The 22,835-nt window shown below is 47.7% G+C and overlaps 1 protein-coding gene across 1 annotated transcript in view; it reads right to left on the bottom strand.

The window, feature by feature from the left end:
* Positions 1–4,377: 4,377 nt before the first annotated feature.
* LOC311355660 (leucine-rich repeat-containing protein 4B-like) overlaps positions 4,378–22,835 on the bottom strand; it is a 46,268-nt gene continuing 27,810 nt past the window's right edge. The window contains exons 2-3 of the mRNA XM_084475462.1: positions 7,871–8,394; positions 4,378–7,713 (exon numbers count right to left, since the gene is read on the bottom strand). Of these exons, the coding sequence (XP_084331588.1) occupies positions 5,749–7,713; positions 7,871–8,116 (2,211 nt within the window). The 5' untranslated portion in view covers positions 8,117–8,394 and the 3' untranslated portion in view covers positions 4,378–5,748. The remainder of the gene's footprint in view (positions 7,714–7,870; positions 8,395–22,835) is intronic.

The raw sequence follows: 22,835 nt of genomic DNA, 5'->3' as shown, positions 1-22,835 counted from the left end.
ATATAGAGATGTCTTTTCCCTGGCCCTCTATCTCCCTTCCTCCATCCTTCTTCAGTCTGTCTCTTTCTCTCTCTCTCTCTCTCGCTCTCTCTCTCTCTCTCTCTGTCTCTCTCTCTGTCTCTCTCCCTCTCGCAGTCTATTCCTCTCTCTCTCTCCCTATGGTTGCTGTTGTGTTTTTTCTTTGTTGAAATAATTGCAGTGATTTTCGCAGTGGTCGTCATAGCAACGCTGAGGCTGATGCATGTTGGCAGGGGAAGGGGAGGGGGAGGGGGAGAGAGAGAGAGAGATAGCAAAAGCGAGAGAGCGAGAGTGCAGTGCTATATAGAGAGAGAGAGAGAGAAAGAGAGAGGGAGAGAGCGAGAGTGCAGTGCTATTTTAAGATGGCCGTTGTCATGGAAACAGCAGCCTCACTACAAATGGAGACATCCAGAACACATGGATACCCCCCCCCCACACACACACACACACACACACACACATTCTCTCTTGGTCTCACACACACACACACACACACACACACACACACACACACACACACAAACATACACACACACACACACACCTTTGCCCCTAACCCAACCGTTGTATCTTGTCAACTGATTAGAACGAAGTGTGTGTGTGTGTGTTGCAGACACTTGGCCTGTGTTTTAATTAACAGTCTCTACGATGCTCCATCTTTCACACGCCACCTCTCTCTCTCTCTCTCTCTCTCTCTCTCTCTCTCTCTCTCTCTCTCTCTCTCTCTCTCCCTCTAGCTCTCTCCTCTCCTCTCCTCTCTTCTTCTCTCCTCTGTTTCTCTAAAGGACAGAGGTATTTCTAAATTTCTCAGTTGCTATGGCAACACTGCTGCAGGAACAGGGAAGAGAGGACGCAGGCGGGCGAGCGAGAGACTGAGGGAGAGCTAGAGAGGAAGAGAGAGAGATAGAGAGGGGAGGGAGGGAGGGAGGGGGAGAGGTTTCTTCTAGAGGATGTGGGAACAATGCTAATGCTAATGGTAGCTAACAGAAGGGACACACCCCTCCGCTCCTCTCCTATCGCCTCTCCTCTCATTGCACCTCCTCCCGTCTCTCATCCCCTTCTGCTATCCTGTGTTGAGCTCAGAGATCTGGAGGAGGAGGCGAGGAGGAGGAGACCAGGCGGAGAGGAGGAGGAGAGTGGTCGGGTTGGCTAGTTAAGGGGGGTTGTTAGAATGGGATAGGTGGTAGTAGGGTGGAGTAAGTGAGTTGGGGTGGGTCAGGTGTTAAGGTGTAGCAGGTGTTGGGGTGAGTTAGGTGCTGGGGTGTAGCGGTGGTGCAGGTGTTGGCCATGCGAGTCACGTCTATGTGTGAATGGCAACGCTGTTCCAATCCACTCCGCCTCCTGCATGACAACCATCACCTCCTCGCTTCTCCCCATACCCCTCTTCTCCTCTCTCCCCCCTTTCCTCCTCCTCTCTCCCTCCTCCTCCCTCCCCCTCTTCTCTCTCCTCCACTCTACTCCTCTTTCCCTCTCTCCTCAGTCGGCATCTCCCTCCCTGCTCTCCTCTCCTCCTCTTTCCCCCTCTCCTCTCTCTCTTCCTGCTTCTCTCTCTCCCTCTCCTCTATCCTCTCCTCTCTGGCCTCTTCTCCTCCTCATTATCTCCTCCAACCTCCTTCCTCTCTTTCTACTTACGTTAAAGAGACACATGCATGCTAAGGTAGCATAGCGTGCTAGTTAACCATATAGAGACACATGCATGCTAAGATAGCATAGCACACTGGGGATGCTATGAAAGCATGGCTTGCTTCCCATATATAGAAACATATGTTTAACCTGAACTTAAACCTAAACTCGGGTCATAACCTGGTTTCTAGATCCATGGCCCAGTCTTAAAACGTCAGAAATAGTTATGATGCATAATAAATGAACACACTCACACACCCCACACAGCCTCCAGTTCGACGTTAAGAGTATTTTTAGAATCATTTGGGAGCCGACTGTTGAAAGATATTTTAAACCACAAAGACGACTCGAAGTTCCCTTCCTTCGCTATAAACAGGGCTTGTGATAATCACACACACACACACACACACAAAAAAAAACACACACACAAACACACACCACACACACACACACACACACACACACACACACACACACACACACACACACACACACACACACACACACACACACACACACACACACACACACGCACAGTGTTAAGGTCCTTGTCTTGTCTTCTTCTCTCATTCAATTATCTTTATCTTGTTGTGGAGAACATCATAGCTTACCTCTGAAGACCAGTAGGTGGCTTGGTCATCTCAATGCAGCAGCCTCCCCCCCCCCCCCCTCTCTCTCTCTCTCTTCCTCTCTCTCTCTCTCTCTCTCTCTCTCTCTCTCTCTCTCTCTCTCTCTCTCTCCCTGCAAAACCTCTTCGGGGAAACTGGAGTACACTTCCTAAAGCATTTCCTCTTTCCTTCGCTCTCGTAACTCTGTGGACAACATGTTCCCTACAAGGTCCTCTTTCTGTTGGATCCCCTATGTATCTCTTCCTGAATGCATTACTACTGCTAGGATGGAAACCATGGAAACACCACAGAGTGATGAAGAGCATGATGAAGAGTGTACTAGCACGGGTTCCTTGTTTGTTATGCAGCTGACCGTGCGTTCTGACTCCATATGAAACACACAGACACCTGATCCTCTCTGACATCACACCTCAACCCATCTGTGTGTGTGTTTGTGTGTACAAATGCGTGCCACATAGTTCGTTTGGATGTTTTAAAGACAGATGTTTCAAAGGGGTATACACGTAAGGGTCAAACATAGTTGAAAATTTGCGTCCATAGCGTAGCTTCTTGCCTCTTGTTCCTAATAAATAAGAGACATCTACAGATCCCTTGAAGGCACAAGACCAGAAAACTGTTTGAACAGTATCCATTCAATCAATCTCCTGCACATAAATCCTATACCTAGACCCTAACTACCCTAAGGCAATCCCTAACCCAGTCAACAATAACTCTAACCACCCTCACCCTTACCCACAACACCCTAATCATAACCAATAGAACTATCAAAACCCTTAATCGTGCACCCTAATCGTAACCACCATAACCCTAACCAGCAACACCCAAATCCCAACCACCCTAATGCTAACCACCCTAACCCTAACGCTAACCACCCTAACCCTAACCCACCCTAACGCTAACCACCCTAACGCTAACCACCCTAACCCTAACGCTAACCACCCCAACCCTAACAAAACCTAATGCTAACCACCCTCACCCTAACGCTAACCACCCCAACCCTAACAAAACCTAATGCTAACAACAATAACCCAACATAATGCTAACCCTAACCCACCCTAACCCTAACCCAACCTAACCCTAACCCACCCTAATGCTATCCCCCATAACCCTCACCAGCTACAGCCAAATCTCAACTACCCTAACCCTAACCCACCCTAATGGTTACCACCCTAACCCTAACCCACTCCACCCTATTCCTAACCCTGATCCAAATCTAAATTCAACAATGGTTGTGTTTCGGGCCCATGACGGTGAGAGGACCTAGGGGGGAACAGGCAGATGTGTCAGTGGTTGGTTGGATCCAGGTGACATCGTGTCTGACCAGCGGTTAGCTAACAGAGGACAACACTTTAAACGCTATTACTCACAGCCATCACCGTCACCATGGTAATTCTGGGATGTAAATCCTGCCACTGAAAGGGCTCATTACTGCAGAGACAGACCATAATAACACAATGACGCAGTCCCTGGATACTTATAGGCTCCTACATATCCAGACCTCATACTCCTGTATACACTCCTATATATTCAGATACCATACACCCGTATACACTCCTATATATTCAGATACCATACACCCGTATACACTCCTATATATTCAGATACCATACACCCGTATACACTCCTATATATTCAGATACCATACATACGTATACACTCCTATATTCAGATACCATACATACGTATACACTCCTATATGTTCCGATATCATACATATATATATATATATACACTCCTATGTATCCAGATATCATACAACCTATATATATGTATATGCTCCTATATCATCAGATATCATTCATACTTAATTATTAATACATTAATACTTAATTATTTTACATGCAGAAACGCTCCTATATATCCGGACATCATCCACATATATACGCTCATATATATTTATATCATACAAACATATAGGCTCATTCAAACACATCCAGACATTATGCATACTGTATAAATATATACATCTCAATAAATCCTTATATCATACATACTCATAACACCCCTAAATATCCATCTCCTCCTCAACTCTGCAACACCTCCAGTGACTCCTTATTCCTGTGAGGTCAGGGCAACGCCTGCTCCCAGTACGACAAGTCACGACCCAATATATGATTGATTTATTTCACACGTAATGATACATGGCTAGACAACTAAACACATTATATCAAACTAACCAAAATAAAGGAATACATCGCGGGAACGCAAGAAGCGTAAATGGTCTTTTTTAACATATGAAAGTTACACTGTAAAAATGTGAATCTTACAATTGTGGTACAACCAAACATTACTATTATTATTATACTGTACATTTCCATTCGTTCAATCCAGTCGACCAAATATGGACGTCACATCCTTCCTTGAATACTGCTGGTCCATCCTATGACAGCAAAGAGATCACATTTCTTTCAAAAAGCAAAGTTCTGCCTACTGGTCAGATTCAATAACACACTGTCACCACTTTCTCTGCCCATATAGGTCACTGCGTCAGATGACCTCACGGCGTCTGCTTGTGGAACATCATTTAAACTTTTTCAGTTGCTGGCTTTGAAGGATCGGAGCTTTCATTTCCAAAACCAAGAAGCTGGCTTTTACAAAATACATAATATACTCTCAGAACACAAAAAGTTTGTGATGACTACAGCTGAAGCAACAGACAAAAGTTTGTCAAACAGAGATTTGCGTTTTTACCGTCCTACAACCTAAATGGAGTTCATGTCACTAAGCCAATTCAAAGATTCACGATGAGTGTTGCGATTGAGCCCTTATGTTTCTGAGAAGTAGCCAAACTCAAAACATGTTTCATATATTCTCCCATCCCCCTCACCGCCCCTGCTTAGTCACAAAGAAACAAACAATACCAGCTTACGTCCACCGCAAAATATCTCTGCATTGGAGCCTGCAATGTTACATATTCAAATGAAAATATATTTATATAATTTGTGTATTTTTCACAGTAGGTTGTACCCGCCTGTCCTTCTGTTATGACGTCATAATTACCATGAACATGGAGCCTACCAGGTGAGTTTGAGACAGATTGGGCCTTGAAAAGAGACGTTTCTCTACAATAGTGTACCCTAATGTCCTTAGTGTCTCTGGGGAGAATGTCTTTCGTCTGGGCTGGCCAATATTAAACACAGGGAGCTACAGGAAAGGCTATGTTCCCTATTAGAGTACAACTGAGACAGTTGCTTTGGCACAGATTTACATTTTAGCAAAGTCCCGTTAGCTCCACAGCCACTAGCTTCACTACAAACACAAAGGGGCCGTTGTGACAGTTTTGTGGGGACACTGAGCAGTCTGTGTGTTTGAGTATTGCAGCGTCTCTCCTCTCTTGGTGTGATGTCAATGATTCTCCAACACAGCATCAAACCCCTCTCTGTGTTCCACTCCAGCTCCCCTTCTCTCTGGCTCCGTCTCCGTCTCTCTCACTTTCTCTTTCTCCCCCGCTCGATCTATCCATCTCGTTCCATCTCTTCTAGATCTGAGTCTCCTGGACGTTCTCCTTGGAGTTCCCCTTGAAGAGCAGCGGTTCCATCTGGGGGTTCTGGTTCTGGGCCATGAAGCCCTTGATGGAGCCGTGGAGCCCCATGGTGGGCATGGGCAGGGACATGGCGCTGGGGTTGGTGCCGTTGCCAGAGGTGTTGAGCAGGTTGGATGTGGAGATGGGCACAGAGGTGCAGGAGATGGGAATCTCCTGGATCTGCTGGTTGTTCTTGTTGCTGAGGATCCCGCCGTGGCCAACGCCGTCGCTGCCGATGCTCAGGCCCATCACGTTGTTGTTGAAGTGGTGGGTCTTGTAGTAGTGATTGAGCGTGTCCGAGCGTCCCACGTTGGGAAGGTTCACCATCTCTGGGTGGTGGATCCTCAGGGTTCCGTCGCCGCCGCCCCCGCCGGAGTGCATGGTCGACCCGCCGGAGATGCCGCTGCCCGTGCCGGCGCCGATCTCGTCCTCCACGTTGATGATCTCTATGGCTCGAGCCGGGCCGTGGTGCTTGTGCATCTGGTGCTGCTTCCTCAGCTTGTAGAACACCACCAACATCACCGCCGCCATGAAAGTTATGGCGACAAAGCAGCCAATGATGATCTTAGTGGTTTTCATGACGTCGTCAAGCCCCGGTATGTTGGTGACCTCCATAAAGGAGTCCGTGACCGTCTTCTCCGTGCCTACGTTGGCCCGTGGGGGGAGGGAGGAGCGGGAGGACAGCGAGGGGGAGATGGTCACCCCCTCCATCAGTCCGCCCTGGCTGGTCGGACCAGGGAACTCGATGAGGGTCTCGTTGATGTACTGTCGGGCCGAGTTCTCCTCCTGCACCGTCTCCACAGACTCCACCGTGACGGTGGTGAAGTAGCTGTAGCTGTTGCTGGGGTCCGACGCCGACACGTTCAGCACCGCCGTGGCGGTGGTGTTCCCGGCCGAGTTGGTCACCATGCAGGTGTACTGGCCCGTGTCTTGCACAGTGACGTTTGTGAAGTTCAGCGTTCCGTCGTGGAGAACCGAGATGCGGACGCGGTAGGAGCCGTGGGTCATCAGGGTGCCGTTGGGCGTCAGCCAGTTGACGGAGGTCATGGACGTCCCCGTGCGACACTTGAGCTCAGCCGCCATGCCCTCGGTGACGTTGAGGTCGGTCGGGGCCTCCACGATGACGGGGGCGTAGCAGGTGAAGTGGCTCTGGTCCAGCTCGCCGATGTAGCGTCCCTTCAGCCCCGGCGGGGCGTGGCAGCGGGCGCAGCAGGTGGTGTTGCTGGGCACCGTCTCCTTCAGCCACCAGCTGAGCCAGAGCACGTCACAGTTGCACACCCAGGGGTTGTGGTTGAGGTGCACCCGCTCCAGCTGGTGCAGCGGCGTGAACAGGTCGTGGGGCAGCGAGTGCAGCGAGTTGTGGGACAGGTTGAGCTCCTCCAGGTTCTTCAGGTCGTCGAAGGCGTTGCGCTCGATCACGGACACCCTGGAGTGCATGAGCCACAGCTTGCGCAGAGACACCAGCCCCTGGAAGGAGCCGGGCCGCACGATGCCCAGCTGGTTCCCCGACAGCTCCAGCTCCTCCAGGCGGACCAGCGGCGTCAGGTTGGGGATGTCCTTTAGGCCGCACATGCCCAGGTTGAGGAACCGCAGGTTGACCAGCCCTTCGAAGGCCGCTTCCGAGATGAAGTCCAGCTTCCTGAGTTCCCCCAGGTCCAGGCGACGCAGGGACGGGACTCGGTGGAAGGCAAACGCCGGCAGCGTCTCGATGGGGTTGTTCCGCAGCCAGAGCTCCCGCAGCTTGCTGAGGTACTCGAAGGCCTGCGAGGGGACCACGGTCAGCCGGTTGTCGAAGAGCTCCAGGGTGTTGAGGTTGGGCAGGCCATTGAATGCGCCCACCTCGATCTGCCGGATGTGGTTCTTGGAGAGCTGGAGGATCTCCAGGTGACGCAGGTGTTTGAACGTGTCCGACTTGATCACCTGACCGGTCCAAACACAAACGCATTACATCATTATTTCAGCCTCACGTCTTCGCGACGCCACGACATCGCGACATCATCACCAGATATCATTTTAATATATTCTATGCCGTTGCCAACACAATACATGGGCCAAAGAACAGATGACTGATGGGTACCTGAATCGAGTTCTCCTGGAGGTTGAGGTATCGTGTGTTCTCAGAGATGCTCTCTGGCACCTGGTCTAAGGTCTTCCTGGTGCAGATGACCCGACTGGCCTGATTGGAGCAGGTGCAGGGGGAGGGGCATGGGGGGGCAGCGGCTGCCAGCTGAGGTCCATAGTGGTGGAACCACAACAAGAGCTGGACCAACCACGGGAGGAGGGGGGAGGGGCCACAGGGCCTGGTCACCATGGCAACACGCATGGCACCTGAGGCATGACCCACACCCCTTTCTCGATGAAAAGCCGGGAAAAGTCCCCCGGTTTACCAGGAAACCAGCTGTTTACGGTGACAGGGGTGGGGAGGGGGGGGGAGTGGGGAGGCTGGGGGTGAGGAGGGGGAGGGGGTGGGGGGGGAGGGGGTCTCTACGTGATGAACAGGTTCCTGGACAGCTTGCCCTCTACATGTCTTCTGTTCCCATGGCAACCGTCGTTAAGATAGAAACCATTTGGGGATTTTAGGGACGGGGTGGGGTGATGGTCCTGGATGTAGGAGAGAGAGACAGGCAGACAGACAGGCACAGAGACAGACAGACAGGCAGACAGAGAGAGGGAGAGAGAAAGGTTGTATGAGTACACTTTACGTAGAAACAGGTATCACTGTTTCTCCTTCATGCGTCAAGGCGTGGTGCAGCGCCACCACTGGATTACCTGCGCCACTGCAATCAGCCATTCTTTTTTTTCATTGTCATTATTGTTATTGGAGAAATATTGTGGAAAAATGCTGACAGCAAAAAAGTGTTGTGCTATAGAAGAATATAAAACGGATGATGATACCGTAGGTGGCATTAGTTCATGAACTGCTTAGTCTCAATGTAGCAAGCTCAAAAAGAAAAGAAAAACACAACAAGTGACTTAATAATAGAAAGGAGCCTACATATTTGATTGTGAAGTACAGAAGCAACAGTATTATGTAACCCAGACGGTGGAATGGCTCCAGACTGAAAACTGTGTTTGCGCAGACATTAATGCGAGAAAAAAAAACACGGTGCACACGCACATCAGCACAGAGCACACGCACATAAACATAGTGCACCTCACACACACCTAAGCACAGCTTCTGGAGAACATTCTTCCTCACTACACCTTCTCCCATCCAGATACATGTCCATACAATATGCCCTGCACTTCATATAGATACACGGGTTGTGTTGTGTCCATCTATATATTCAGTTTAGGAATTGAAGAAATAGAAAAATCGATTAGTATATACGTATACGGTCCAAATCCTGTGGATAGCTTGCCACGAATGTATACATAACAAAGGTCTGTTGAACCAGTACTTTATACAGTAGGCATGGGCGATTCGCGAATGATTCGGTCAGAACGAACGAATCCCGAAGGTGAATGACGAGAACTGATTCCCAAAATAAGAGAACTGATTCTTTTTTTAAAAACATAAAACAAAAATATGGTCACGTAAATAAAAGATAGTAACAAACAGAGCTTCATCTCCCCTCGACTTTATATTGATTGAGTCTAAAACGTTCTCATGGTGGTTGAGGCAGCTTGGGCTATTCATCTTAAAACCACGCGTGTAATGCTTGAGCGGCGTCGTAGGCTAATGCTACAGAAATTAGCTGTTTTCCCGAGCACCGTCACCGTCTAAGACCTTCTGGTGTTTAAAAAGGCTCCATTTGCGGGCGTACCTCATATTTAAAAGCAAAGTGGTGAGGCCAGACACCTGAGATTCCCTGCCAAATGACGTAACAGACCATATGACTGAACGAACTGAACGAACGAATCAAACAAACGATTTGTGATAGTGAAAGGAACTGAAAGAACTGATTCCCGGAAAATAATCGTTTTGCCCATGCCTATTATACAGTACTCTCCACATCATTTTTGACCTGCTTGTTACCGCTGTAGAGCTTGTGGTGTACACTTCTTAACAGCGATTAAGACTTCTCATTGAGCGAGACTTGGTTCAACACAAAAGCAAACAGACCGAGATCAAGCCAAATGTAAAGATACAAGTTCAATCCTCTGTAAGGATCCTTTCCATAACGTTGGAATACAATCGGAGCCTGTCAGTGCCAAAAACAAGGACCTTTAGAGGACACACATTGGCAGGGCACTATCGCCCCCAAGGATTATATTGCAGCCCTTTATTTGCGGAGTTCTCGTTCATTACTTGACCGATCTCATAAATTGTTGCCCACATTAGTCCATGGGACCCAAAAAGATCGTAAAATAGGGTCCAGGTTGACAAATGACGACATTTTCCTTTAAGGTGACGTGGAAGAATAAATGCAAGCAGCTCTGCAATGAACCGTGGTGTCTCACTTGAGCCTCGATGCTGATCTTGATGAATGTGGGGTACGCGGTACTGTGAATTCAGATGTAGGGTTAGGGTGAGGTTAACCCTAACACTGCGGTTGATCACCCTCACTTAACAGTGAATGCGTGCATGAGGAAAGATTCCTGTGGTGGATATATGGTACAAATGTACATGTAGGCTGGAATGATTTGAATTGTGTTCATTCACTGGGACTTTTGTGTATTTGGGAGCTGGTTAGCCGTTCTTCTGTGTTCACATGTGTTGCATGCGCTAGGTGGAGAGCTAGTTGAGCTATTTGATTAGCCATCATGTTCATTGGTAATGTGTGATATTGAAAATAATTTTGTAATTGCAAAATTATTTGTTCTGTTTTACAGGAATCATTCATTAAATCTCTGAACCAACAACAATCAGAACTGTTCCTATGTCTGTGTCTACTCTATAACCGGAGTTGCCACACTGGATAATGTGGTCGCGGCAATTATTTATCGCATAAACGCAATCGTCAGTAATTTCATTATGTGTTGGAAACAGTAGAGTACAGAGTACAAAACGATTTGCGATTGCATTATTTTTGTAATCGTTTACGGTCGGTTGTCGAGTGCTTGTCTACTTGCGTACACATTTGCGGCCCTAATTCTGTTACCCATTGTCTTGTTTCTTCGTCTTGTTTTGAGTGGATGTACAGCAAGAACATCCCACCACCTAGCTGTGTGGTCAGTCAACTCTGAATGGAGGAAACTCCTCAGATCATCATCTTGGCTCTGTCCTACAGCCCGGCTCTGTCCTACAGCCCGGCTCTGTCCTACAGCCTGGCTCTGTCCTACAGCCTGGTTATGCCCTACAGCCTGGTTATGCCCTACAGCCTGGTTATGCCCTACAGCCTGGTTATGCCATACCACCTGGCTCTGTCCTGCAGCCTGGCTCTGTCCAACAGCTAGTCTAGTTCTGTCGTACAGCCTGGCTCTGTCCTAGAGCCTGGTTATGGCCTAGTGCCTTGTTCAGTCCAACAGCTAGTCTGATTCTGTCCTACAGCTGGTCTGGTTTTGTCATTTAGACTGGTTCAGTCCAACAGCTAAGCTGGTTAAGTCCTACCGCCTGGTTCAGTTTAACAGCTAGGTTGGTTTTGTCGTACCACCTAGTTCAGTCCAACAGCTAGGCTGGATTTGTCCTACCGCCTGGTTCAGTCTAACAGCTAGACTGGTTCTGTCCTACAGCATGGTTCTGTGCAGTTATACTAATTCTGTATTGACTTCAGACCAGATGCCAGAGACAGGAGACTAGAGACCAAAGAGACTAGAGTCTAGAGACCAGAGATTAGAGAGACTAGAGTCTAGAGACCAGAGGCCAAAGACCAAAGAGACTAGAGATTAGAGAGACTAGAGTTCAGAGACCAGAGACCAAAGAGACTAGAGTCTAGAGACCAGAGACCATAGAGACTAGAGTCTAGAGACCAGAGACTAGAGAGACTAGAGTCTAGAGACCAGAGATTAGAGAGACTAGAGTTCAGAGACCAGAGACCAAAGAGACTAGAGTCTAGAGACCAGAGACTAGAGCCTAGAGACCAGAGACCAAAGAGTCTAGAGCCTAGAGACCAGAGACTAGGGATTAGAGAGACTAGATTCTAGAGACCAGAGACCAGACACCAGAGGCTAGGGGCCAGAGGCTAGAGACAACCGACTAGGGACAAGAAACGAGAGACCAGAGACTGCAGACTACATCTCCCAAGGTGCCTATGGGCTTGCTGGTGAGTCAGCTGACATTTGGTTCAGATCGGTTTGTGATGGACGTCAGTTACATAAAATCCTGGTTCTCTAGAACAGGGTTCTATATAAGATCTATAACATGGTTCTATGTAATAGGGTTATACATATAGTAGTTAACAAATAACACATATTTGACATGGTTGGTTCTATATAGCAGCGTTCTATAATGCAGTCCTTTATAACACGGTTTCATATATATAACAAGCTCAATCAGAGGGTTCTATATAACATGGTCGGTTCTATATAGTGCAGTTCTACACTCTCCTCCTGTGCAGCATGCGCTCCTAGAAACACCGTCGCTATGACAACCAGCTCACTCACCATCTTGTGGTTGACTGGCCTGCGTCTCCCTTCCCTTTCTCCCCCCTCCTCCCCTCTCTCCTTTCCTCCTGCCCTCTTTTCTCCTCCTCTCTTCCCTCCTCTCCCCATTCTCTCCTCCTCTGTCCTCTCCCCCCTCATCTCCTCCCCTCCTGCACCCTTCTCCCCTCCTCTCTTCTCTCCTCTCCCCATTCTCTCCTCCTCTCATCTCCTCCCTCCTCCTCTTCTCTACTCCTCTATCCTTAACCTACGTTAATTATGCATTCAGAATTATGAAGCATTAGTAAAGTATTGTGTGTCGTAGTAGTGAGGTATTATGTGCGGTATTAATGAAGTATTATGCGTTGTATTCATGGTGTATTCTGTGTTGTATCTTTGTTTTATTGTGTGGTTGTGTGTTAATGCAGTAGCATGTGTAGCATTCACACAGTAGTCATGTATCCACATGTATTACTGCAGTATTCATGAACACAGGGGCACATCAGCAGATGAATACTCCAGCTGGAACGAAGGCTCTGATTGGTTATTCAATATCTTAAAGCAGCTCACATTAACACACACACACACTATCAAATGCAGACATTATCATTGACACACACACACACACACACACACACACACTGACTAGACTGTGTAATTGTCCCCCAGGTATCATAAGGTTCATAAACAGCCCGATAGCATTTCCACTAAGTGGAGTTTGTCTGACTGTAACACAGGGCTGTTTGTCTTTAGGACCACAGGGCTGGCTGTCTGTCTTTAGGACCACAGGGCTGGCTGTCTGTCTTCAGGATCACAGTGCTGTCTGTCTTCAGGACCACAGGGCTGGCTGTCTGTCTTCAGGACCACAGTGCTGTCTGTCTTCAGGACCACAGGGCTGGCTGTCTGTCTTCAGGACCACAGGGCTGTCTGTCTGTCTTCAGGACAACAGGGCTGTCTGTCTGTCTTCAGGACAACAGGGCTGTCTGTCTTCAGGACTACAGGCTGCAGCCCCTAGACACACGTCTATAACACGCCCACAACACGTCCACAACACAACACGTCTATAACACAACGACAACACGTCCACAACACAACACGTCCACAACACAACACGTCTATAACACAACGACAACACGTCCACAACACAACACGTCCACAACACGTCCACAACACAACACGTCAACAACACAACACGTCTATAACACAACGACAACACGTCCACAACACAACACGTCCACAACACAACATGTCAACAACACAACACGTCTATAACACAACGACAACACGTCCACAACACAACACGTCAACAACACAACACGTCTATAACACAACGACAACACGTCCACAACACAACACGTCAACAACACAACACGTCTATAACACAACGACAACACGTCCACAACACAACACGTCCACAACACAACACGTCCACAACATGCCCACAACACGTCTATAACACGCACACAACACGTCCACAAGATTGAGCTTCGTTCCAGTCCCCTGGTGAACGCCAGCGACTCCCTGTTTATTGATCCATATATGATGTAAATATCCTTAAAATCCTTAAATCCTTATCCTTAAAAATCGACATTGCCATTGATTCTTTGGAAGGATTCCACAGATAGTCTCTCCTCCAATCAGAGTCCCCTCTCAGACAAGCTCCTGCCTGAGATGCGTCCCAATTGGTCGGTTCCAGACTGGAGGTGTGGTTCCCTGGCACGCGACCTCTGATCCCTGCACACACATCTCCGGTGTTGCGTTGGTACACGCGCACATGCATATATACACCAACAAACACAGAAACATACACGTTCACACACACACCCACACACACCCACAGATACACACAAACACACACCTCATCATGGTGTGGTGAGGTGGTGATTAGGAGACCTTCAACTGCAGCCCTGACCTCCGACCCATCTTCCCGCAAACCCCCATTGACCTTCTGTCTCTCTCTCTCTCTTTCTCTCTTGCCCTCTTGCTCTCTCTCTTTCACTCTCTCTTGCTCTCTTGCGCTCTCTCTCTCTCTTGCTCTCTCTCTCTCTCTCTCTCTCTCTCTCTCTCTCTCTCTCTCTCTCTCTCTCACTCGCTCGTCCTGTGGAGAGGGGAGGACTAGAGGTGGAGCACCATGAGAACAGTGCAGACAAGGGTTTCTAACACTTTTCCACCCCAAAATACAATTCCAGTGCGTCTGTGGCACTAAACCGCCACACTCAGAAAAACTACGAGCACATGGAAATGGCGTTCCATTTTCACAAAACCGCTGTGTGCGTTGTCGGGCCGTGAGCCACCTCCGACCGGACCCACTTAGGCCCAGCCATAGTTTAAGAAATGCTGGTTTAACTAGCAGAGGTTATGGGTTCCATCTCCAGAGTGCACCATCTATCTGTTGAGATCTGAGGGCAGGACAGCCGGTCCCCTCCCCCGACCTGCTCTCACATCCAATCAGGGAGCGGGGGAGGAGGGGGAAGGTGAGGAGGGAGGAGTTGGGACTGAGGAGTGGACGGGTGAGGAGAGAAGGGGTGAGGGGTGGAGGGGTGAGGGGTGGAGGAGTGAGGAGTGGAGGGTGAGGAGTGAGGAGTGGAGGGTGAGGAGTGGAGGGTGAGGAGTGAAGGGGTGAGGAGTGGAGGAGTCAGGACTGAAGGGGTGAGGAGTGGAGGAGTGAGGAGTGAAGGGGTGAGGAGTGAAGGGCTGAGGAGTGGAGGGGTGAGGAGTGATGAGTGAAGGGGTGAGGAGTGGAGGAGTGAGGGGTGAAGGGGTGAGGAGTGAGGAGTTGGGACTGAGGAGCCGAGGGTGAGGAGTGGAGGGTGGGGAGAGAAGGGGTGAGGAGCAGAGGGGCGAGGAGTAAAGGGGTGAGGAGCGGAATGAAGTGGTGAGGAGTGGAAGGTGAGGAGTGAGGAGTTGAAGTGAGGAGAACAGGGTGAGGAGTGAAGGGGTGAGGAGTGAGGAGTTGAAGTGAGGAGTGGAGGGTGAGGGGTAGAGGAGTGATGAGTGGGCTAGGAGTGGAGAAGTGAGGAGTGAGGAGTGGAGGGTGAGGGGTGATGGGGTGAGGAGTCATGGGGTGAGGAGTGGGTAACAGCTTCTCTCTCTATCTGAAAGTCTCAGGTGATCACAGCGGGGGGAGGGGGGGGGGGGGGGAGCTATTGATTATCGATCAACTGGGAGAAAGCGCCCAGTCGTGAAAAGACAGATGAGCAGCAAGCTGCTGACCAATGGCTCCAAAGCGCCCGGCGTGTCCGACGCACACGCTCCCATTACCCTCGCTTCCATCACACACGCTGGATTCCCAACAGCCTGACCGTTGTTGCTTCGCCTTCAGCCAGAACGGCTTGTTTTGGTCCAGCCCTGACATTTCTCGGTGGGCCTGTATAGTTAAGAGCTGATGTATGGACACTGTTAGGCTCAAAGTAGGGAGAGCTGATCCATCTTTTAATGCGTATCCACAGAGAAGTCGGGGGCCGCTGTGACTACATTATGTATCTAGCGTTGTATTTAAATAACCTATCTACAGAGGACTCGGGTAAAGCTGATGTATTATCACCATGAATACACAGAGCAGCTAGGGAGCTGGTGTATAAACGTTATGCATCTACAGAACGTTGATGTAGAGCTGATTTATCTACGTTGCTATGGATCTATCTGTTCGAGTATTTACGTTGTTATGTATCTATCTATCTACTTATGTATTTACGTTGCTATGTATCAATCTACTGATGTATTTACATATCAATCTACTGATGTATTCACATTGTTATGTACCTATGTGTATTTACATTGTTAGGTATCTATCTACTGCTGTGTATTTAAATTGTTATGTATCTATCTATTGAAGTGTATTTAAATGGCTACGTATCAATCTACTGCTGTGTATTGACATTGCTTTGTACCTATCTACTGCTGTATTTACATGTGTATGTAATATGTGTAGGTGGTAGAGCTGATGTTTCTACATTGTTATGTACCCAACAATTACATTGTTAGAGAACTCCAGAGTATTCAGATATAGAGCTGCTGTATTTCTGTTGATGTTTTTACATTGTCATGTACGTAGGCTATGTGTTAACATGTAACTGATGCATTTGCATGTAGGCCTATCTACTGATGTATTGACATGCATCTACTGATGTATTTACATGTATTAACTGATGTATCTACGCATATATATCTTCTAAAGTATTTACATGTATCAACGGATGTACATACACGTATCTACTGACTTATTTACATGCAGGCCTATCTACTGGTGTATCTCCTGATGTATTTCCATGCATCAACTGATTTGACTTTCATCAACTGATTTATTTACACGCATCTGTGTCTACACGTATCTCCTGATTTATTTACATGTACACACCGACGCATTTTCACATGCATCTCCTGATGTATTTACATTCGCCACACAAAGACACAGGTGCGGCGGAGGCCAACGTCGGCTACTGTAACTATGACAACAGCAAATGGATTCAGGACGTGGGAATCAGGGAGCGCGAGGCGCAATCCACCAGCAGAAAAAAAACCTGTTAGCTTCAAAATGGGTGCCAAGTCTTTTTCCTTCCTTTTTGTTTTCCCAAATAACACTATAACACGTGTTTAAATAGTATCATCCTTTTTGGGGGAGGGAGGGGGTGGAGGGGGTGGGGGGGGACGGGACGATCTATCTCGGTAGGAAAAAAAAAAAATCAGAGCTCGAGCGTGTGAGGAAGATGAGGAGACAGAGCTGCAGTGGCGGTGTGGCGGTGTGTCTCTACAACAGAACGGCCTATTCATGGCTGCAGCTGTGACTACGGCGCACCTAGTGCACGCCGTGTCCATCCTGAGCAGGCCCCTCTCTGCACGGGCAGCAGCAGCATCACAAAATGGCTTGCGTCCCCCCCCCCATCACCCCCCCCCCCCCCCCACCCCCCCAGTCTCCTGCACCCCGATAACATCATAAGTAGCGTCGTCTGACTTAAGGACTCAAGGAAAGGCGTCTGACCGCGGAGCTTACATAACCAATCACATTTCGACGACGATCGATTGGGGAACCTTGACAGAACCACATCGCGCCGTATCATGCCCTGTCGTTTTAACGCAGGCTAATAAAAAGGGCCAATCTACATGTGCGGTGATAAAAGTCCGCCGTCACCTCAGCTTTCTGCATTCACACGTGAATCTGAAAAAATGCAATAATTACGACCGCCAACCCTCCCCCCCACCTCAACCACTGCGTGTCCACTGGAGGTTACCTGGACGTCTCGATGGACGAGCTGCTTTTTCTCTCTCCTCGCCTCAGTCTTCCAGCCTCGCTATCTTGTCTCCCCTTCCCTCGAATCAATGCGCTGCTATCCTCGCCGTCTCGGTGTAATCCGCAGCGCCAACGCGGTGACGACAGGTTGGGGTTGGAAAACCTCGCGGACAGCCAACACGTCCGAGCGGAGGAGAGCGCGGAGAACCGAGGAGAGAGGTCGTTGTTTCATTCACGAGCGGCGGCGGCTTGCATCCGAGCGCATTCTTCTCTCTTTCATCCTTGGAGACGCGCGCAGGCAGCGAACGCGACGGCGCCTGCTGGGCAGTGCGCGCGGCGTTTACGCACATTCCGCATCCTCCTCTCTGAATCTCACTAAGGAGAGCATGATGACTGGAGATGACGGAGCGCTCGCGGAGGGGTCTCGGGACCCCCAGACTCCTCAGATACTGCGGGGAGAGCTTTCACCTTTTATTCTCTTCTGAATCACGGCACACTTCTAGAGAACCGCGTAGGCTACGTGTGTGTGTGTGTGTGTGTGTGTGTGTGTGTGTGTGTGTGTGTGTGTGTGTGTGTGTGTGTGTGTGTGTGTGTGTGTGTGTGTGTGTGTGTGTGTGCGTACCTGTGAAAACCAAATTTGCATGCCTCAATAATAATAATAATAATAATAATAATAATAATGTATAATTGTTATTATGAAATAATTAACATGTAATAATCATTTGGATTAACCATACTTAATTTTCTCTAAACACGTGAATAATATATCTGGATCTCCTCTCATTCCTCTCCTCACTCCTTCCTCCTTTCCTCTCTTCTCACTTTGTCTCCTCTCTCCTTTCCTCTCTTCTCTCCTCTCTCCTTGTCCTGTCCTCTTTTCTTCAGTGTCCGAGTTGTTCCTAGTTCCTCTAGTATTTCTTGTTCTCATAGATCTAGTTCTAGTAGAAGTAGTTCTAAGGTTCTAAAGTTTCTACTAGTTCTGGTGCTTCTGATTCTGACCGCTACTGGTTCTAGTTTCAGTAGTTCTAGTACTTTTAACTCTTCTGGTTCTAGTTCTAGTAGTTCTACTTTTAACTAGTGGTTCTAGTTATAGTAGTTCTAGTTGGTGTAGTTGTTCTATAGTAGTTATTTCTAGTGGTTCTAGTAGTTATGATTCTTGCAGTTCTAGCAGTTACCCATCAGTTCTAGAGGTTCTAATTCTAGTTATTCTGGTAGTTCTAGGTCTAGTAGTTCTATTAGTTATTTCTAGTTATTCTAGTAGTTATAGTTATAGTATACTATAACCATAACTACTATAATATAAATGGCAGAGAATATAAATAGTTATGGTGGTTATGGTTCTAGTAGTTCTAGTTCTAGTATTGTGGTTCTGATGGTTCTAGTAGTTCTAGGTCTAGTAATAGTATTTATTGTGGTTCTGATGGTTCTAGTAGTTCTAGGTCTAGTAATAGTATTTATTGTGGTTCTGATGGTTCTAGTAGTTCTAGGTCTTGTAATAGTATTTATTGTGGTTCTGATGGTTCTAGTAGTTCTAGGTCTAGTAATAGTATTTATTGTGGTTCTGATGGTTCTAGGTCTTGTAATAGTATTTATTGTGGTTCTGATGGTTCTAGTAGTTCTAGGTCTAGTAATAGTATTTATTGTGGTTCTGATGGTTCTAGTAGTTCTATGTCTAGTACTAGTATTTATTGTGGTTCTAATGGTTCTAGTAGTTCAAGTACTACCAGTGGTCTGAATAGGAAAGGTCATGTCACATGCTCAGATTATCTCTTTCCTTCCCTCTCTCTCCATCGCTCACCCATAGCATTTTTTGCTAGCTGTTTACTGGAAGCTGAGAATGCACACTTCTCTGTGCTTACCCCTGTTTCCTTCTCCCCCTCCTCCTCTCCCTCTATACCTCCCCCTCTCTTTCGCTCTCTTTCCCTCCCCCTCGTCTTCTCATTCTCTCTCTCCCCCCTTGTCTCTCTCTTTCCCTCGCCCTTGCCTCTCTCTCTCACTCTCTCATCTATTAAATTTCCAGTCACACAGTGGTGCAGGGGATATTTCTCCCCCACCCCCCCACACAACCTGCCTGATATTCAGTCTATCTCTCTCTCCCTCTCTGCCTCTCATCTCTCCCTCTCTGCCTCCTCTCTCTCTCCCTCTATGCCTCCTTTCTCTCTCTCTCTCTCTGTCTCCTCACTCTCTCCCTCCCTCCCTCTCTTTCTCGCTCTATCTCCCTCTCTCTGCCTCCTCTCTCACTCTCTCCTTGTTGCCCTTGCCAAACCCCACCCCCCATCTCAGATTTTACACACACAAACACACACGCATGTACACGCACGCACACGCACACACACACACACACACACACACACACACACACACACACACACACACACACACACACACACTGCCCTCCTTGTCATTGCATTAATGTGTACCTGTTTTGTGTGTGTGTGTGTGTGTGTGTGTGTGTGTGTGTGTGTGTGTGTGTGTGTGTGTGTGTGTGTTTGTGTGTACTGGTAATAACTAGCCTGTCCACTAGAGGGAGTTGTACATAACAAGCTCATGTACCACTAGCTTTATGTTTACCATTAGCCAGGACAAGCTAGCTTATAGATAGCTACATGTTAATGATAGCCAGTTAGACTCAAACCATTTTTATATTTTGTAAAAATGTGTTTAATGTGAGCGTGGACTAAACATTCTGTTGAAACAGGGGTCCCTGAGATAATGGCAAATTTTCATATTAAGGGCTTATTCAAAGGGGTGATTGTGGCTCCACAAAGCAGAGACGAGTTACCTGGAGCTAACTTAACCAAACAGACAACTTTGTGGTTATTAAAAACGTTGGACTTGCTCACCTCTATCCCTGATAAATAACAAACATACTTTAAGTGTGTGTGTGTGTGTGTGTGTGTGTGTGTGTGTGTGTGTGTGTGTGTGTGTGTGTGTGTGTGTGTGTGTGTGTGTGTGTGTGTGTGTAAAAAATAAATCCTAGTGTCACAGTATCTTAGCAACTGCTTCCATCTCCTTGGAGACAAGACCTGGCATCATTTCCCGTCTGTGTGTGTATATTATGTGTACCTCACAGCTACAGTGTAAATACACCCTGTTCTTAATCATAATATACTTTGTATTGTATTGTATTGACAGTTATTAGATATAAAGTTGTCAAGCAGACAAGGAGTTTAAGGTTACAGAGTTTAAGGCATTTGTTTATGATGCTTATTATTGAACATATATAAATATAACCTGTATTTATACAGAGAGCTCAATAGAGTCCAAGGACTCCTCTACAATGAGGCCCTGTGTACAGACAATACAAAAAATGACAAAGCAAATCTATTACAGATAAAAGTGAATCACAATGGAATTCACTGAATAATAACCAGAGTAATGAGCAGCAAAATATGATATTAAGATCATAAATTGATTCCCTTCAAAGCAACTTGAAAATGTAAAATGCTATCCTCAACCTGTTTGAGTATTTTAACTACACCAGGACCACTTCGGCCTCTGGCTTGAGTCAACAGGTGTCTAGGGGGCTCGAGAGATGGATGGACTCGAAACCTCAACGCCCACCTGGAGCTGAAGGAACGCTGCCATCTGCTTCCCCCTAGTGGTCAAATAGTGACAAAACAGCCATGATGTCTAACTGGTCAACTGGTGGGCTAACCCGAAAGGCTTTATTGTACCTCGGTGTCCATCATTCTGGAATAGATCCTCAAAGATCTACATCGCTCCTCAGAGACCTGCGCACTCCCCATTTGCCGGTCAGGGACCCACACATTCGCTGAGGAATGGCACTTTTTTGGTTTGGCTTTTGAAAGCAAGGTTGACCTTGACCTTGCAAAATCAAAAGACTGTATTTTCAGTTATTAACGATATATAAACTGCCTTCAGCAGTACATTTTGAGGATTTTGTCGCCTTTGAAATATGGTTATATTTCTTTTCAACATATTTTCATGGAGCAGACTCGGTCTCGGGTTTCCCTTGTGAAGTTGCTCGTCGGTTTATGAACTCGGGTCGGAAATGGTATACTGCTAGCCTGACATCGCCAGACTGTTGACTGTGAAAATGCGTATTAGTCTGGAACCTCTCAGTTCATTTTTTCATTTCCAAGGGGTGTTATCAACGGTCGCAGAGCCAATCAGTGGCCGCCATAACGGTGGCTGCCTTAATGGCGCTCCCGTAGCGTGCTTCTCTCTGCAGTCAACTTTCAAACGAACAGCTATTATTTAAAGAGTTAGCCTGGCCTGACCAGGGCCAGGTCTGCTGGCAATCAGTTTGAATGGGAGAGGGGCCTCACACACTAGCCAGAGCGAATAAACATCAGCTCTCAGATTCATCTGGTTCCCAGCCTAGTATACTGCCCCCCTGTGACCCAACAGGGGAGTATAAATGCAGGCAGCTCAGCGACTTCCGCATCGTTTCTCTGAGTTCTGATATTTTACGCTTTTTTATAGTCTACTAATGCTGGCTGAGTTGGTGTTCGCTGTTGCCAGCCAATTAAGCACTTACAGATCCAAATCTCTAGCAACATGATTGGTCAAAACAAATATGAAGCCAATGAAAGTGAAACAACCACATTCACCCAGATCTGAGTTTGCCTACTATCAGACTGGACTTTAGATTAATAATCTTAAACCTGATAGTGAGACTATGTTTAGCCTAACCTGAACACCCTTACACACCTGTTACCTAACCTTTAAATGAGCTTACCCAACACTCAACATGCACAGGGGGAGACGACAACAACAACAACAACTAAGTACCATACAATCAATACAATTGAATGAAATGCAGTTAGGTGTTATGGACGTAGCGGCCAACAGAGGGCGACAGACCTGAATTAACCTTATGTTCACATTAGCAGTACCAGCCTCCGCTCCTCCATCTCTCCCTCCGTCTGGGATCTTCCTCTCCTCTTCCCTCTATCTCTCGTTCACACTGATCCATCCATCCTTCCCTCCATCCCTCGCAGAGGAGAGGGGAGGAGAGAGAGGAGGGGAGGAGAAGGGAGGAGAGGGGAGGAGAGGGGAGGGGGTGTAGAGGAGAGGGGAGGAGGGGACCAGAAGGGAGGGGGTGTGGGAGTGCGATGACGCTATCGGAGGCTGCAGTAAGAGGCTGCTGCTGCTAGCATCGCCTGACAGGCTACAAGCTAGCTGCTAACACACTGGCCTGGGAACAGACAGACAGACAGGTGGTACGGCAGCACGACAGACAGGTAGGAGAGTCAATCTGAATGACAGATGGGAAGTGAGACAGGGAGAGATGTTACATTCTGTAGCGCTGCTCGATAGATTGCTTGCTGTGGAGAGGAGACTAGCAATGCTACATTCCGGTTGCAACTGACACACACACACACAC

The sequence above is a fragment of the Micromesistius poutassou genome, assembly GCF_964030765.1.
Source record: "Micromesistius poutassou genome assembly, chromosome: 11".
Lineage (NCBI taxonomy): Eukaryota > Metazoa > Chordata > Actinopteri > Gadiformes > Gadidae > Micromesistius > Micromesistius poutassou.
The sequence above is the reverse complement of the archived record's forward strand: the minus strand, read 5'-3'. Positions and strand labels throughout refer to the sequence as shown.